The sequence below is a fragment of the Alternaria hordeiaustralica genome (genome assembly GCF_023758085.1).
Source record: "Alternaria hordeiaustralica strain BMP 2776 chromosome Unknown scaffold_16, whole genome shotgun sequence".
Classification (NCBI taxonomy): domain Eukaryota; kingdom Fungi; phylum Ascomycota; class Dothideomycetes; order Pleosporales; family Pleosporaceae; genus Alternaria; species Alternaria hordeiaustralica.
In genome coordinates, this window is record NW_026056788.1 from 659,075 (window position 1) to 676,176 (window position 17,102).

Below are 17,102 nucleotides of genomic sequence, written 5' to 3' on the forward strand. Positions count from 1 at the left end.
TTTTGGGAGTAATCCAAAAGGACGCGTGGGTTTTGATTTCGTGGTTGCTGATGGATTGAAAATAGGATCATGTTATCCAGCGAGGCACTATGCACAAATGGCATAACGCGTCGGAGACTGAGCCTGCGAGATTCATTGCTATCACGTTGCCTGCGGAGCCGTTTCAGGTTCCGGGTACGGGGGAGATGTTGGCGGAGGAGCATGTTAAGGGGAGTGAGGCGAAGGATTGGGATGTCAGTAAGATGTGAATAAGTAGCTCGGAGTTTTGGGGAAGGATGGAGCGTAGTTAGATTATAGAAGAGGATATAAGAGCGGCACGAGGATGTTGAAGCATACGGCTATGAACCTGAAGAGATTACCAAAAGTCACAGCCAAAGTCATATAGACATTCAAGGATTTCATTTCGCTAATGATGTAACACAAAGACCACACATACAACCCTTATTTTGCCTCGCCGCTGCATTATCGATGACAACTAAGCTTACAAGGTACAGTGAATCTAGCCTGTGCCCGATACCGCGAGCTTCATAAGATGGTCCATGAAAGTCTGCAGACTGACGTCGTCGGTGAAGATAGTCTGAGCTGTCGCAGCACCGCCATAGCTGTTAGTTTGATGTGTGGTCGAGGGGTTGAGCTTGCTGAGCAGGAAACGAGCTTGTGAACCGCCGGCATCACAGACGATGAATCGAGGCAATGGGAAACGATCCTGGATGAGCTCCTTGGCATCCTCCTTTGGTGCCTCCAGAAGCTCCCTGAAGTTCTCGTAACCTTCTTGCTCTTGGTATCCAGCCTTCCGCCACTCGGCCATTGTTTCGCCGTGGAAGATGAGAATGTGGAAGAATGTGTCGAGCAATAGCACCGTCTCGTTTTGGATGGAGCTAGAGTCCAGCAGAACAGGCTGACCACCCTCGTGGTCGAAGCCGTAGCTGTCTAGTGTTGGCTGAATCATGATGAGGGAGTTGCTAACATCCTCGTGGTTCAAGACGTGACGGTAGAAGGCGGTTTCGTCGGGCGAGTTGTTAAAGACTTGCAAGAACTGCGATCGACGAAGATGGAACATGAATTGCGGGTATAGTGTAAAGTTCTTCTCAAGCCTGGTCCAGTAGTTAGTATATAAAATCCAAGTGATAATCACATGTTCCAGAGTGTTGAAAGTCTTACCTGAATGACGACGGGTCATCTTTCCTGTACTCAGCGAAGCGAGCGCATAGTCGGATAAGCATACGATCGACCCATCGGAGGACGTCAGGGCCATCGTCGACCTCAGCTTTGAAGACTGCTATCCTCGACATGAGGACAGCAGCAGCTTCTTGGTCAAAGGACTGGGCGATGGCAGGGTCGCCAGATGGACCGCTCATGGGTCGGGCCACGGTGGTAACTGTGAATGTTTAGTATGCGCGCTTAGTCTAGACACGTTTCAGGGAGTTCATACCTCTCAAGTGATACTGGCCAGCGGAGTGCTGATAGTATGTGAGGAACTGAATAAGAGCCTGTTGCTGCGAAGAGGTCACGTTGGACCCGCCTTGGTTGGCGATCTCGAAATAGATCGAGTATGAGGCTTCAGGGTCGATGCCACACATCTTCCAGGCGCACGTGTTTCCGATACCACATTCCGTCTCACCAACAGAGACTGACTTCTTGTTCTGCGACACAGCGTGTCCAATAAGACCAGTGATCTTCAACTCTCTGGTTGTCAGCACCTCAAACTCGGCATTGAATCCCATGAGGAGGTTATCGTCCGCATCCTTGTTGAAAACGCGCACAAAGGATTGCTTGTACATGGACGAGGTGAAACTATCCGTCAGAATCATGTGTCCACCAGTGTTGTTTGCAAGACCCCTCATCTCAAGGAGACCGACCTGATCCAGACATCCGGCAAAGATGTCCACAATATGGCCGTTGTGGGAAATGCGCTTCGCAAGGCCCTCGTAGAACTTCAGTGCCTTCTTGTAGTACTTGATGTTGTCGCGGTCGATGTCGTGGTGCGATCGGATGGGCTCGCGCAGCTCCGGGCCAACGACCATACCAGGTCCCTCGGTGGCTGGACCACCGCTAAACAACATGATGCGGGCGGCACTGTTCATGAAGCTCGTCTCCAGGAGTCCAGCAGCGACGCTGAGCGCCACACCGGTGCACCTCAAGGGACGCTTGTCGTTCGCGACCGGCCAGGGGTCCCGTTGGATTGATTCGAGAGCGTTGGTCAACTGCAATTCGCACTGCGATACGGGTAGGATGAAGCGCGTGCCAACGCCTCCTGGAGCGCCCATAGGTGGTCGTCCAGGCTGCTGTGGGACACCAGGACGAGGAGCCATCTGGCTAAGGCCTAGCATCTCGTGCACTTGCTTGGTGGAGTAGTCCTTGCTTCCGCGGAAGACGTACGACTTGGCGCATTCGGTGTAGCCCAGCTCGTGTACTTGTGTCTATGGCTGTCAGCTTATAACATCAATTGTAGCTTCCTGTACCTACCATTGTACCATATGTGACCAGACCAACCAGCGCGTATGCTGGGAGCAGGCTCAAAGCCATGATGATCGAGTCCTTCAGCGCCTTCAAGCTGTCTTCCTCTTGACATGTGTCTACCACGAAAATGAAGATGGGCGGGCTCGGTATGGGTCGGGGAAGGCGGTATTCGATCGTGGTACTGTTCGGGTGCATCTCTGGCGGCATCTGCTGGTTGGAGATGTCCTTGTAGTGCGGGGGCAGGTGATTGCGGTTCAAGCAGAAGGGGCATATCCACTGGTTGGCGCGCATGTCAATCTGACTGTCTCAATGTCAGCTTGAGATACGTTGGAAGAGACTATGCCAGGCATACCAGTAGGGGTTGAGGATAGCTTTGCATGGCGCCCTGCAGCTGACAGGCTCATACTGGAGCAGCGGAGTGTCCGTCTTCTCCTTGAGAGGCGTGTAGTGTGCACCAATGGGAACGACTAGTCGGGAAGCTTCCTGTGGGCCACATCAGTGTCTTGCGTCCCTCGCGCCGGCCTTGTCTATCGTACCATGCGCGTGCTGGGAAACGTGTTCCAGCTGAGACGGACGCCATCCCTGTCTTCAATGTCGCTCCACTGGTCCTTGAGCGCCTCGAAGTCGGCCATGCTGGGCGGTTGCAGCTATCTGGGCTGCGCGAGGAGGTCTGGGGTGGGTGAGGGTTGTCGAAGGTTGGTGGTGGAGGGACCGAGGGCGCCCACGATGGGAGATTTGGCGGGGCGGTGTGAAGTGTAGCAGGCGCGAGACGGGCAGCTGTAGTTGTATGCAGCAGAATGTACCGAGACGTGTCAAGTGTTCCTCCCTCAAGGCAACAACTGCACAGGATAATGCAACGTCGTAGGAAGCTCACGCACTTGAACTTGCGTGGATACCTCAGTTGGCGATGCGGCCAGATGTTCTTGCCCTAGCGCTCCCAATCCGGCCTAGCACCACCGAAGCTCCGCTCCGCCCCAGCCTCAAAACCGCGATTTTCCTCGCCGTCGCTCTTTTTCTCTTCATCATCGCCAGCAACAAATACACAACGTAATGGCAGGCTCCCATTTCTCTGATGAATGAGCCTGTTTTCGCGCTGCGCGAAGAAGAGATTTAGACCCATGGCTGGGCGCCCGATCTGGAAAACTCATTCTGAGTATACTGATAGGTTGGGAATCAGCAGAGGTCACATTCCATCATCGTGCAGTGTTCGTCATTAGGATCTCGTGGACCTTCCATCTGGACTGGAAGGAAGCCTTCAAGGCAGGCATCTTCCAATCCGCATTGTCACGCAACGTGTTCTTTGTACTGTACCTATAGTTGACCATGATCCAAGGGCTTCCCCTCTCGACGACGCGTTTGTGCAACAATTTCATGTCCATACCCGGGGTCAAAAGCCCCAATCACTACGTTTCTGTCCAAGCGGTTCGCGGCGAGGCGAGCGTGGCCGTCGTGAACCTGTCAAAAGCGTCTGATGAATATGGAGCATTTGGACTTCATGTAACTTATACAACTACACCCACGTCGAACACCATGATCGGCCACAGTCTACGGATCCAATTACACATTGCCGGAGACACGTCCGATGTTCCCGCTGGAGCCTCCAGACCTGCAGCTGTTTTTGGACGTTACCGAACTCCTGATATATTAACAATCTGAGTCCGATCGGGTAAATGCATCGCAATACACTAGCCCCATCACCTGCCAGCGTACTGTACGACGGATTAGAACTTGGGTATATATGTATTTACAATGTTTGTAGCAACTCTGACTTGGCCCTCTGTATTCCAGTCGAAGCTACAGTCCATGATCATGGCTCCCACTTCTGCCCTCCTCATCTCGCTTCTTGCAGGTCAAGCCTGCGCTCACACCTTCATCTGGGTATGCCCAGTCACCCCCAAATCCCTAGGTCCCATACTAACACCCCCAGGGCGTCTTCGTCAACGGCATAGACCAAGGAACCTTCAAAGGCATCCGCATCCCCGCCTACAACGGCCAAAATGGCAAAGGCGGCTACAACAACTCGCCCGTCAAGGACCTCGACTCCATCGACATGCGCTGCAACGTCATGGGCGACATCCAAGCCCACGACACTATCAAAGTACAGCCTGGCGACAACCTGACCTTCGACTGGCACCACGATTACCGCAACGACAAGGACGATGTCATCGCCAACTCGCACCACGGCCCCTCGCTCATCTACATCTCGCCTGATCCGCCGACGGAGAACTCCTTCGTTAAGATTTGGCACGAAGGGAAATTTGAAAGTAATCCGTTTCCGCAGGCGGGCAAGTGGAGTACCACTGGTGATATTGCGATGAATTTTGGGCACATGAATGTTAGGGTGCCGGAGGGGTTGAAGGCAGGACACTACATCATTCGTGCGGAGATGGTTGGTCTGCATGAGGGCGATGTGAGCTATCTCGCGAACCCAAAAAGAGGCGCGCAGTTCTACCCCGACTGTGTTCAGATCGAGGTGCAAGGCGATGGCGAGGTTGAGTTGCCTGAGGGTGTGAGCTTCCCGGGAGCGTACTCTTATGAGGATCCGGGTGTTGTGCATAACGTAAGTCTCCTCTAGTCAATTACTGGCTCGTATCTCGTTTGCTAACACGATGCAGGTATACTGCTCCACCGAGACAAAGAAGCCGAAAACTTCCACCACTCCCTGCGTCACCGACTACGTCATCCCTGGACCTACCGTGTGGTCTGGTGCTTGGGCTGAGACTACTGCAGTCCCAGTTGGACCTGTCGATGGTGTTACTACTGCGACGGCATGGAGCACATGGATTGGCACCGATAGTATTGTGACTAGTGCAACGTTTGCGGATGTGAAGAGTCAAACGATTGTGGGAAGTTCAAAGTACACTGCGAGTTGGAGCGACACGTATGCTACGCCTACTGCGACGGCTGCACGTTGGTAGATCGTAGCTGCGAGGATACGTGCGACGATATGACGCAGAAATGAATGCATTCGTTTCGCTCATAGTCGTTTCTAGTTCATTCCTGAAGAAATCTCCATCTCGTGGGTTTTTGAAGAAAACTTTGACTCATTCTCTCCCAGGTGCTTTTCGCCGATATCATGTCTCTTGCCAGACCCCACATTGCAAAACAAAGCTCACATCGTCGCATCGAAATACGCGGCATCAGAACCCCAATCTTCTCATCTAACCACTGCCCATGCTGTTCAGTCATCCAAGACTATGACTTCAGGCTTGCGCTTCTTTCCTTGTCCGCGCGCGGCGCCGTCGTCGGTATGCTCGCGCTTGATACGTACTCGTGTTTCACTGGGGTCCGCCTCTTGCTTGATAGGTACCTGCTCATTGTCCTTGTCCTGCAGATGGTCAGCGCCGTTGAGACTCAAGGTTCCTAGCCTTACCTCGTAATGCTTGAGCAGCACTAGTAGACGCTTCCGATTTTGACCAGTCAACCCCTTGTCATTTCCGCGGTAGTGCTTGATGAGTGCAATGATTTCTTCATCTGTGAGACCGTCGTGCTCGTTGGGAGTGGGCGAAACGGATCTCGGCTGCGGCGGAGCTGGGGTAGCACTGGCAATCTTGGGCCGCGGGGTGGCAGCGGGTGATACGACGTTTGGGACAATGTTGGGTGTCGGCTCGGGTGAGGCTTCCTTCTTAATCAACGCTGGCTCTGGAATTGGAGAAGGACTTGGTGAACGCGGTATCATGCCGAGGGACTTGAGTCCGGCTGTTGCTTGTAAGTATTTTGATCATACGCTTAGGCGTACGACTTACCGTTAGAGCGATATTTGAACTGGAATGCTACCAGAGGCTCTTTCGCCTTTTTAGACTTGTATAGAATAGTGGGCTCTACGACATGAGCTGGTGCCAGCCTATTCTTCAATTAGCATCAACTGGACGGCAACTATCCATGTATAGTACGAACATACCTGACCACGTGAGAGCGCACATCGCCTTTTACAGCTTCTTCAGAGACTTCTCCAATCTCTCTTAATTCCACCTTCTTTTGAGTTCCATTTTTGCTCTTCCGATAGCTGAGAATTGGTGTGAGTTTGACGGATATAGTGCCCACAGAGTTAAGAGCCTCTCGAGTTTCTCCAAACGTTGTTTTACTGTTCTCCTCAACTGTGAAAATTCAGCACATACGCAATCCAGATCATGGATTCATTTCGAGCTTACTTACCCACACTGAGGTCTGAGAAGAGAAATTTTGATGCCCGCCTTGTCCCATCTTCTTCCCAGCACGTTGTTGACTGAGTGAATGGTCTCTTGAACATGTGCGCTTTGAATACGTTGAACTTGTTAACAGTCACTTCATCTAGACCAACGCATATGTCTATATCCATCGGCTCAAAAGGTGAGGTGAACTTCGTCCTTATTGCGAATTCCGCACCCGACCGGCATTCAACGTATCGCGTGGTTGTCTTAGGCACATCTTCCTCTTCCGAGTTCTCGTATTCCTCAAGTGGTTTGCCGTCGACGTATATTTCAACCGTCAGGCCTGGGTAGTCGGCATGGATCGCCATGCTGGTGTCGTAAACCGATTCGGGTGACGGTGAGAAAAGTGGAAAGTAGATGTCAACAGAGGAAAATGATTTAGGTGTCTCGCTTGTGGCAGGCAACAAGGCGCTTGGACACTGGACACTATCAAAGTGAGGGTGAGTGCGGAAAACCTTGCTGCTTAGGCACTAATGCGGTAAGAGCGAGGACGACTCAACATGGAAGGAGCAACGAACTGACAGGTAGGTGGGTGACCATAACAAGAATGGACAGCATCGGGCTTTGCTATGGTCTTCTTAGGACAAGTTGGTAACTAGTCGAGGCAACTGCTGCAAAGTAACATGATCGTTAACCAGACATTGAATTGAAACCTGTCTACCTAGGTAGAGTCTCCAGCTCATATGTATGTGTCCATTCGGGAAAATCTTTTGCACGACCAACACACACTCCTAGTCCAGCACGATAACCTCGTCATCCGCACCACGGTGACGCTTCCGGTCACTAGACCTTACAACCGTGACCTCCTCGCCATCGCTGGCTTCGACAGCCTCATCGACCCGCTTGCGCTTGTCGACGGCTTCTTTCTTGACCTTGACTGCAGCTGCGTCGCGATCCTAAAAAAGTGAGTATATGGTACTGTGGACCTCTACCATCAACGTACCTTGAACTGCTTGACGAGTTGGCGCAGCTCATCCGGAGTAAGTTCATCTTCAGGCCGCTCTTCCAGAGGTAGCGGAGTGGGCTCGCGTGGAATGAGACCTAGAATCCGGAGAGCATCTAAACGAATCAGCTAGTGACATGACGTCGCGAAACTACTTTGACTTACTTAGGGAGCGATATTTGAAGTTGAAAGTAGCGAACGGAGACTTCGTGACACGGTCATAATCCCAGAACGTTGCACGTTCATACGCAACCGGCTCGGACAAACTATACGTATCAGCACTACCTTCACAGAATACATGATAACGTACCCAGCTCGATGAGTGTGTGTCTGTCCTTTCAGTGCCTTCTCAGGAACCTGTTTCGATGCCGAAATACTCTCGACGATGTGAGCCGGGGAGACCTGCCCCAGATTTCGTATGTACGTAAAGCCGACAGTGATGGTTCCAATTGACGTCAGATCAGGGAGAAATGTGCTTCCTTCAACTTCAGAATCATTAGCTTAGCTTTGACATTGGAAAGAAAGATGTATGATAGGTTCTCCGCAATGAACCTACCGATTTCCAATTCGGCAAAGCAGAATTTCTGTATCTTCGGGTGTCCACCGATTTGGCTGCTACGGCCATGGTACAGACGTGTATGAAAGAAGCGGCTTTCGGGGCTGATTCCACGTTCGATCACTTGCCCATCGAGGCTGATCGCAGCTAGCATGTCACCCTTTGGGAAGGGAAAATCTTCAGTGACTGATACTTGAATCGCGAAGTTGGCGCCAGATGTCGCTTCGACATATTTGGTGACCGTTGTTGGCGACGCGGGAGTGTCGCTGTCGTCGTCGTACTCGGGCAGGGGAGCGCCGTTGACGACAATCTTCACTGTCAGGCCGGGGCAGAAAGGAAGAACAGCCATGGTGGAGTAGACGATCTGGAAGTGAGTTGTCTCACTGGTGGGAAGGAAGAAGGATGAGTGATCTTGAAAGTAGACTGCTGGAAGATACTAAATATCGACAACTGATGAGGCGTAGTGAGAGAGGTAGACTAGACTGGAACGAAGCTAGCGCACGGTGCCGGAGGAGGTAAAGGCAACTATCGTATCAACAGGTGCTGATATGTTGTAAGTACATGAGCAGTGACTAAATTCCCCGAGTGGCTACATTTAAACATTGCTAGATATGTAGAAAGATATGTTCTCCCATGGCGATTAGCCTAATCATCCATACACGCCCCTAGAGGCGGTTCCATATATCAATACTTTGGCAGTATACTTCCATGCGTAAAATTCGAGTCGGCCCAGGGTTCGGAGTTTGCTTCCATCTCGAACTATGCCGTCTTTTGACTTCTATACCACCTTGAACTCCGCGCCGTGAAGATGGAATAGACATCCTCTCTCAATCTATCACGATAACCTCTTGCTCCACGTGCGCACGTTTGCGCTGTCGCGTCTCGACATAGGTCACATCGTCATCATCACCGATAGTCCTCTCGTGCTTGACGCCAGCAGTGGCTTCGTCTTCGGCCTTGATAGAGGTGCTCTCTGACTCTCGCTATGTATACGTAAGTATTAACGCCAGAGATACGCGGCGCATACATACTTGTTGCGCATGATTTAGCAGCTCTCTCAGCTCTCCGGGCGACAGGTCTTTCGCGAGTCTGTTGTCTAGGGGGACAGGAGGCGCTTCGTTCATGGAGACAAGATGAAGGGCTTGTATGCTCGCTTGAAAGACAAACGTGTCAGCGGATGTCACAAGGAGAGCTTTGATCGTGACTCACCAAGCGACCGATACTTGAAGTGGAAAGTTGCGAATGGTTTCTCGTCAATATATTTCCATAGTCTCCGTACGGGATGATATTTCCGAGGCTGCGAGAGGCTTTCAGGAAGTCAGTTCTTTGGCGATCAACAAAACTCCTCATTTCTTACACACACTGCTTGGTGCGACAGAGCTTCGCCTTTAAGTGCCTTCTCCGGGATGGCCTGGAGCGCTGCAAGTTGCTGGTGTCTATCGTCGCTGTAACTTATCTTGTGTATGCCCGTCTCTTGGATGATTTCGATAAAATAGAGAGATAGAGTGATACAACCTTTGACGCTGAGAACCTGATCCAGAGCAACAACAACAGGGGTAGATTCATCAGCCTCTTCCACTGCGCAAAAAAGTAAGTAGATGACATCAAGAGGTCTTCATAGTACTTGCCGATGTTCAGTTTGGCAAAGGTGAATTTCTGTTCCACCCACTCTCCGCCTTGGCAAGAACGATAATGTTTTGACGACATAGGTTTTTGCAAAATCTCATCTCGCTTGCGTACCCTTGTGTTCATTTCTACCCCGTCAATACGGGTTTGAACGCCCATATCGTACTGACTTTGGAATGGGGGCTTGAACACAGTCATGATCGAGAATATCTCGCCTGAGCGCGCTTCAATGTACTTTGTCGTTGTCTTTGGCTCAGGAATCTTATCGTCGTCGTATTCGTGCAATGGCTGGCCTTGGACGCAAACTTTGACTTCCAAGCCAGGAAACTCAGGGTGGATGGCCATCTCGCTGCGCTTTGGAGTGATCTGTCGGAATTGAGGATGCCCCTGCGGTAGTCCAGTGCCTGCGACGAAGAGCCGCTAAGCTTATTGCATTGGGCCGGGGGCCAGCGTCAGGGTGAGATGTAACACTGAGGACCGGATGGAGGGTGGAACTTGTTGACCGTCCCAGGCGAATGCGGTTTGCAGCGCAAAGGTTTCACCTGGAATGGAAGCAGTGAGTGTGCTGAAGGCTCAAATGTTCAATGTTTGCTCTATACCGAGTATGGCAAGGCGCGATGGCTAGCGCGTGGTGAGAACTGTCGACGGGCAGGAGCGTTGGCAGGAGCGTCCGCTTCAGCACCCTTGACTTTTCCAGATCCGACAGAAGTAGTACACTCGGGGCTGATCAGAACGTAGTGGAGGATGTCAAGATCACTGGTCATTTGTGTGCCATCGTGCGCATTCACTGAGGCGGAAGCATGGACTCACCTCGCGTACCGCGTGCCAGCAATGCAAGTCCCGAGAAGTCGAACGTGGTAAATCGAGGCCTGCTCAGCGTCCGAGACGGTGTGTATCAGAGCTCATTTCATACGACGGGCGCACCTTCTCTGTGATGAAGATGGCGAAGATATCAACCAAGAATGAAGCATCGTGGCACGGGTTGCATTGAGAGAGAGCCGCCTCGAACGGCAATCATGCGATTAGGGAAACGGACATCCGCGTCGAGGTCAACTGCTACGCAATCGTGTTATGACCTGGAATGCATTAAGCTCGCAGGTGTAGCTAGCAAAACGGCGACTGACCACGTAGCATTTGGATTGCCTCCTTAGGCTGGTCCCGAACTGCGTGAGGCACCAGAGCATGATGTAGTCAGAAGAAAAGCGAATGCGTACGATGTTGAGCTCATAGGTAAGGTTATCGATAAAGACCCCGCTCCCTATGCCTTTAGTATATCTGATCATCTACTCAGGTAGATTCTCAGCGCGAAGTTAGTCGTTTACAATCAGCGCTGATATCTAGCCTTGGAAGGTCCAGGTCGTACTACAGAGTTAGCGATAAGTTTGATCAGAGGAGAAGAGGTATAGAGTGCGGGGTCATTAAAGCAGTCACACTAGATGAATGATATGCATCATAGGCCATTCGGATCTCAACATCACATGTATACAAAAGCTCTCTATATCTCAGAACTCTCCACATGCTTGCGAAGACCAAGATCGCTGCTAAGGCATCAACAGTGTTAACGCTAATGCCCATGTACACGTGGAATCCAGTTCCACGGTACATTTTCGCCGATAGTCATCCAGCATACCTAGGCCACCTTACATACAGCCCAAAAGCTTACACCTACATCAAGGATCAAGGCTTGCGAGGCTGACATGCAGGTGGCCAAAGCCTACGCGGCCCCAAACGAGCAGCGCTGACAGTGTCGCCATGTGGAGACACACTACTGATCACAGATTAGCGAGAGAACAAGATCTGAGAAAGCGCAACCCACAGACAGAGGGCTTAGCGCACGAACACCCGTATTGAGACCCGCGTTGAGCGTACCGTTGCCTGATGCATCGTAAGCTAGCTTGCTTACCATCCTCAGCCTCGCAAGAGGCTCGTAACGTGGACTAGCTGCCTGCACCCGGCTATTTTGCGCCGATGGTGTATAGGATTCTCGTATGCAGTGCGTATGGGTTTACTTCGGAGCAACGACGGACCTTCAACCGACTGCGACAAAGATTCATGATCTGTCAGCGCTGAGTAACGCATGAATAATTTGCAAAGGGTCGCGTGGAATCCGGAGATAACGCATCTCCGCGCGTATTCGCGCTTAAAGTGTATCTCGGCGTAAAGTCGCTTTATGGTACGACCGAGGTGATGCCACCGGTTAACGAAAGAGGAAGCAGGAATGCTTTTGCAGTGTTGAGGGCCAACAGATTGCGGAGAATGCAGTCAGCGCAGAAGGTGTGGTGAGATTTGACTCGGCAGATCTCCGAACTCGACCGACCGAACGACCGGATGAACTCCGCATCGCGGTATTGGTGTCGCAGGATCCGCTAGATCAGGTCGCATCTCCAGTGACAAAGAAGCAATTATCTTGGTGATGCATCAGTCAGGAGAGCGGTTGTGACTGAGCGCATGACGGATGACGTTGCAAACCAGGTCCCGAATGCCATGAGGCACAAAACCGGAAACGGTCGACGCCCTGTTACATTTCCAAGCCTCACGAACCCCAAAAGAACCGTTGGGTGGAAGAACATCGGAAGGCGCTTGCCCTGCATATGCGAGCAGAACTTGTAAAATTCTTATCCCGGCAGATGGAGAACAGATAAGAGCATAGGAATAGAAATCCCTGAGCGAGCATTGCTATGCTATCCATACATACTTGAAGATGTATAGTGACCGGTGCATCGAATATGTCACAGCTGCGTTGTGAGTGGAGAAGTCACAAACACGCGACTATCAGGCCTCAGGCGTCATGATCGGCAGTCATGCTTCCTGTCATAGCAGGTGGACCGGCAGAAACTTTGTCGAAAACAAGCAGACGCAGGGTCTCATCATCCCGCGCTCGCGGATTGGCGGGCACAAGGGCTAGGGATGGTGCCCGCTCAGCCGTTGGCGATCGATGACCACATCGGGCGAGCTTCGAGAAGTGATGGGCAGTTTCAATGACCAGCAGGTTGTCGACTAAGACGTCAGGGAAAGGATATTCATTGGGGACATATTGCTTCGCAAAAATAGAAGCGCAAAGCAGGAGTTCTGCACGGCAGTCGTTTGGGATGGATGGTGAGGGAAGGGATGGTGAGGAGACTTCGGAGAGATGATGTCATGGACCCTCGTAAGCGACGAGATAGCATTTGTTCGGTCCGACGGAGATGGACGCAATACGAATGCGACTGCAAGGACACAGTATTCCCCATGGCATGAGAATGCAAAATATGAAAGAAGAACTCGGGTTGTGGCATCGAAGGACACAGAAGGCTCGGGTGGCAGGGCGCCGGCTTAGAAATGTGGCTAGTAACTTCGACGCGCGAATGAACGGTCCAGATCGCCTCGCGGCCGCCGGAACAGTTACATTGTCCGTGCATACGATAGGGCTGCACTGCCACATGGTGATGCGATGGACCCTGCATTTGTGTCCTTCTCCACCGATCTTACCCGTTCGAGGCCGTCGATGCGATGCCACGTTGGTTTTAGGGCTGCATTGCAACTCCACAGGATGCTTGCAGCACGTTGCATATGCCGTTTGTTCAGCAGGGAGAGTCTCAGTGAAGAGTTTTCCTTGTGCAACCTTGGCTGTGCTCGACCTGTGGCTGTCGGGATGTTGCACGGCAGTGCCGTTGTTGAGTAGAGGATGCTGCCAGTGCCGAAGCGGAAGTGGAGGTTCCACCTGCAGGATAGACGGTATCTGAGCTGACCTCGGATGCTAGTAGTATCGCAGCTGGTAGGTGCACATCCCAGTTTATTGGTTCGTGGATCGATCTCCAGTTTCAGCATCTCTTGAAGAGATGTGCATTGTGCTAGCCAGCAGAGTGGTCCTCGGGAGCCGTTTGGCCACCAGATCCAGCTATCAATAGTACAGAGTATGGGGTAGGCTATTGACGGTTATCTCCAAACGATACCGCGTGGCCTCGCGTCCAATACACACGAGCTGAAAGCAGTATCATATCACGGCTTTGGGTCCAACAGTCCAACCATCAAAGAGCAGCTGTGAGTCACGCGCGAGGACATGTGACCACTGTACAGGCTGGCCGAGGTGTGGCTGGTGCCCGTCGCGTACTCCATCTGGTATTCGTAATGCACATGCGCTGTCGAGTAGGTTGTGCATGGAACGATGCTGCTCAGCCCGTCTTGGAGCATCGTAGTCCCAGCGAGCCTAAACGGCCAGCTGTTAGACCAGATACGGGCGTGTCACCATGGACAGACCTTTGGAATTGGTCCGTCGCACGATGCCCTACAAGCTACATGCCGACTGCACACTAGAGCGACTGGCACAGCGATGAGTAACGGTTCGGTTCGTAGGGCTCCGTTTCACGTGGAGAGCATGCCTGCAGAGATCGCCTAGATGGGCACAAGCGATTGCACAGTATTTTGGGAGCAAGTCATGGACGCTGGGGGAAGGCCTCTCGGCTGGTATCCGAAGGCATGTGGAAAATTCTGTATGGTAGACAGTCGTCTGCCGGGTTCTGCACAGCCTTCGGTCGGACAGGGCCCGCGGCGGCCGTATGCAGGGTGCGTGAGGGTGGTGTCGATCGCGCCGCTTTTGCGCGTTGGCGTAATGTTAGCGTAGACACCCCTGCAACGCCCAACATGGGTTGCGTCATAGGATGAGGTATGAAAGGAAACCGATTCCGCGTACTCAGCAGCCCAAGCCGTTTAAACTGTCGCTCAGCAATTTGCAATCTCTTACGACACACACATACACCTTAATCCCGACACTCCGAGCACAGCCGACGCAGTCTCTGAATTCTTCCAACGTCTTCGACCGCGTGCTGCCCAGATCACCTCATCAAGTGGTCTTTCACTCAAATCGGCGAAGACTAACCGAGTCATCGACCGGTAGCCCACTAGTATAAAGCAACTTGCCACCCGCGCTGGTCCCTTACTTTTCCTCCCGACCATTATGTTAGCGCTACCCACACAACGTCACCACCTTTCAACCATACCGTCACCACCGTCTTCACACTCCTCCTATCAACACCTGCCCCAGCAGTTTGCCGCACAACACCTCTACGACCAGAAGCTCCTCAACGACTACCTCGAGTCCCAGCAGCAGCAGCAGTACGGCACTTCATCCAGCAGTGCACCCAACTCGTACATGACGAGCGCATACACCGACTTCGCGAACCCGGCCATCCGAATCCAGCAGTCGACACCCACACCGCAGCTTCCCCAGGCCTTCGCACAACCGCCCATGCTCTCGACCAGCAACACCAGCACGGGACTTGAGTCCTGGAACTATGGTAACGTGCAGGGCCAATCGCTCCAGACACCACACCAGAACCAGAACCGCGGCCACCAGCGCGCATCGTCTTCGTCTTCCGTAGGCTCAAGCGCCTCGCAATACCAGGCCGTTGGACCTTCCGCGGGCTACCAGTACGTCTCTCCCCCCGAATACCCGCCTTCGCACGAAGCTGCGCTGGCTTACTCATCGAACGTGGCTGACATATATCCAAGGTCGTTCCAGAACCATCTTCCTACACCCACACATACACCTACCCAGGACTCGTTCATGAGCGGAAACAACTTCAGCAGCAACTACACACCAAACTCGGTCAACATGGACCACACCATGTCCGCACACATGTCGATGAAGCAAGCGCTCATGGAGCAGAGTGATGACGTACCAGACTACGCACACTCGGCCGGTCAATCAGTATCAAGCTACGGCCACGACTCTCCTGCCACGCCACACACTGCACAGGACGACATTGACTTCAAGTTGCCTGCCAATGGTGAGAAGCTCTGCAGGATAGACTCCTGGCTTTTCAATCAGTTTTGTACTTACGATGACCCAGACACCCGCCCTATCCCGAAGTTCGAAAGGACATACACCGACATTGCTGCCGACGCTGGTTTCTATGAACCCAGTGCCTCCGCCCAGGCTGTGTCTTCAAAGCCAGCTCAGTCGTCGCTGCTGTCGCCATACCGCAACAGCGCCAACGAGAACGTACAGCGTGCGCTCCAGGCAGCACAGTACGCTCGCTCACAGTCGCCAAGCAGCACTGCCTCAAGAAGTGACTCACCCTTCCGCAAGAGCTCACCCTACCGTCAGCCTAGCAACACGTTCAACTCGGCTATGAACACTGCTGTTGCGGCACGTGAGCAGACCCGCCAGGCTGATGCGGCTTACGCTATGAAGTCTCAGATGCAGCCCAGCGACGATTCTGAGCCAAAGACCATCTCGCCCAAGGACGCTCTATTAGACTACCGGGAATCCGATGAAGAATCCAAAGTTCCATTGTTCCCGGACAGTGGCGCTAGCGAGTACGACAGCCAATACACCGGTGGCGACCAATATAGGACTGCCACCCAATCCAGCTTCGACACTCCATCATCACAGTCCTACCGTCGCGACAGCTGGGTAACACCACAGTTCTCACCAAACTTCTCCACTGCCCCCGCCCCATCATTACCACAGTCATCGAGCTTCACCTTCGCCACTCCATCAATACAGAACATGCACAGCATGCCTATGAACGCACCATCTCAGTACCGATCAACACCCAACACTATGTCGTCGGGCGTCGACCAGACACCTGAGTTCCCTGCCCACCTGACTTCAATGGAGTCAAGTGCGAGCGAAGCCGAGCCACCGAGCGGCAGCCAGAACAGCGTCCTTTCAGACCGCTACATTACGAAGCCAACATCGACGGGCGCCGAGTCTGGTACCTACTCATGCACGTATCATGGCTGCTCCCAGCGTTTCGAGACCCCACAAAAGCTTCAGAAGCATAAGCGTGAGGGTCATCGAAGTGCCAATCTCAGCCAGGCTATGACGTCGGCGGCTATTTTGGAGCGCAATTCGCAGGCGGGACCCCACAAGTGTGAGCGCATCAACCCCACGACCGGCAAGCCCTGCAACACTGTATTTTCGCGGCCCTATGACCTCACCCGTCACGAGGACACGATACACAATGCGCGCAAGCAAAAGGTCCGCTGCGCACTCTGTGTCGAGGAGAAGACTTTTTCGCGCAACGACGCATTGACACGCCACATGCGTGTCGTGCATCCTGAGGTCGACTTCCCCGGAAAGCACCGCAGGCGCGGAGGTAACCACGACTGAGCATGACCCGATGGCATGCGCGGTGGGATTCCGCGGAGGCCGAGCCTCTGCCGCGCTATCGCGCACCTTCCAGAACAGCCGCGACCGTTCCATGGCATGCACCTGATCATTTCACGGATCAATGCGACGCACCAAGGCTCTCTTTGAGACCGGGCGATGTTGATACCCATGCCTCTTGCATTCGCGGTCACGCGGTCACATAGCATTCAGTTGTCGCTGGTCCGAACTGAA

The 17,102-nt window shown here is 52.7% G+C and overlaps 5 protein-coding genes across 5 annotated transcripts; 2 read left to right on the forward strand and 3 right to left on the reverse strand.

The window, feature by feature from the left end:
• Positions 1-499: 499 nt before the first annotated feature.
• Positions 500-3,092, reverse strand: SEC23 (GTPase-activating protein S23; the record flags this gene model as incomplete). Its single annotated transcript, XM_049390090.1, has 6 exons — positions 500-1,094; positions 1,162-1,378; positions 1,433-2,420; positions 2,467-2,761; positions 2,813-2,943; positions 2,997-3,092. The coding sequence occupies 6 exons, from the start codon at positions 3,090-3,092 to the stop codon at positions 500-502; spliced, it is 2,322 nt and encodes a 773-aa protein (XP_049242390.1).
• Positions 3,093-4,269: 1,177 nt separating this feature from the next.
• Positions 4,270-5,378, forward strand: J4E84_007508 (uncharacterized protein; the record flags this gene model as incomplete). The annotated part of the gene is made up of 3 exons (XM_049390091.1): positions 4,270-4,338; positions 4,388-5,020; positions 5,076-5,378. The coding sequence occupies 3 exons, from the start codon at positions 4,270-4,272 to the stop codon at positions 5,376-5,378; spliced, it is 1,005 nt and encodes a 334-aa protein (XP_049242391.1).
• Positions 5,379-5,641: 263 nt separating this feature from the next.
• On the reverse strand, positions 5,642-6,344 carry J4E84_007509 (uncharacterized protein; the record flags this gene model as incomplete). Its single annotated transcript, XM_049390092.1, has 2 exons — positions 5,642-6,159; positions 6,338-6,344. The coding sequence occupies 2 exons, from the start codon at positions 6,342-6,344 to the stop codon at positions 5,642-5,644; spliced, it is 525 nt and encodes a 174-aa protein (XP_049242392.1).
• A 1,704-nt stretch (positions 6,345-8,048) lies between these two features.
• Positions 8,049-8,498, reverse strand: J4E84_007510 (uncharacterized protein; the record flags this gene model as incomplete). The annotated part of the gene is made up of 2 exons (XM_049390093.1): positions 8,049-8,459; positions 8,493-8,498. The coding sequence occupies 2 exons, from the start codon at positions 8,496-8,498 to the stop codon at positions 8,049-8,051; spliced, it is 417 nt and encodes a 138-aa protein (XP_049242393.1).
• Positions 8,499-14,708: 6,210 nt separating this feature from the next.
• On the forward strand, positions 14,709-16,871 carry J4E84_007511 (uncharacterized protein; the record flags this gene model as incomplete). The annotated part of the gene is made up of 1 exon (XM_049390094.1): positions 14,709-16,871. The coding sequence occupies one exon, from the start codon at positions 14,709-14,711 to the stop codon at positions 16,869-16,871; it is 2,163 nt and encodes a 720-aa protein (XP_049242394.1).
• Between the last annotated feature and the right edge of the window lie 231 nt (positions 16,872-17,102).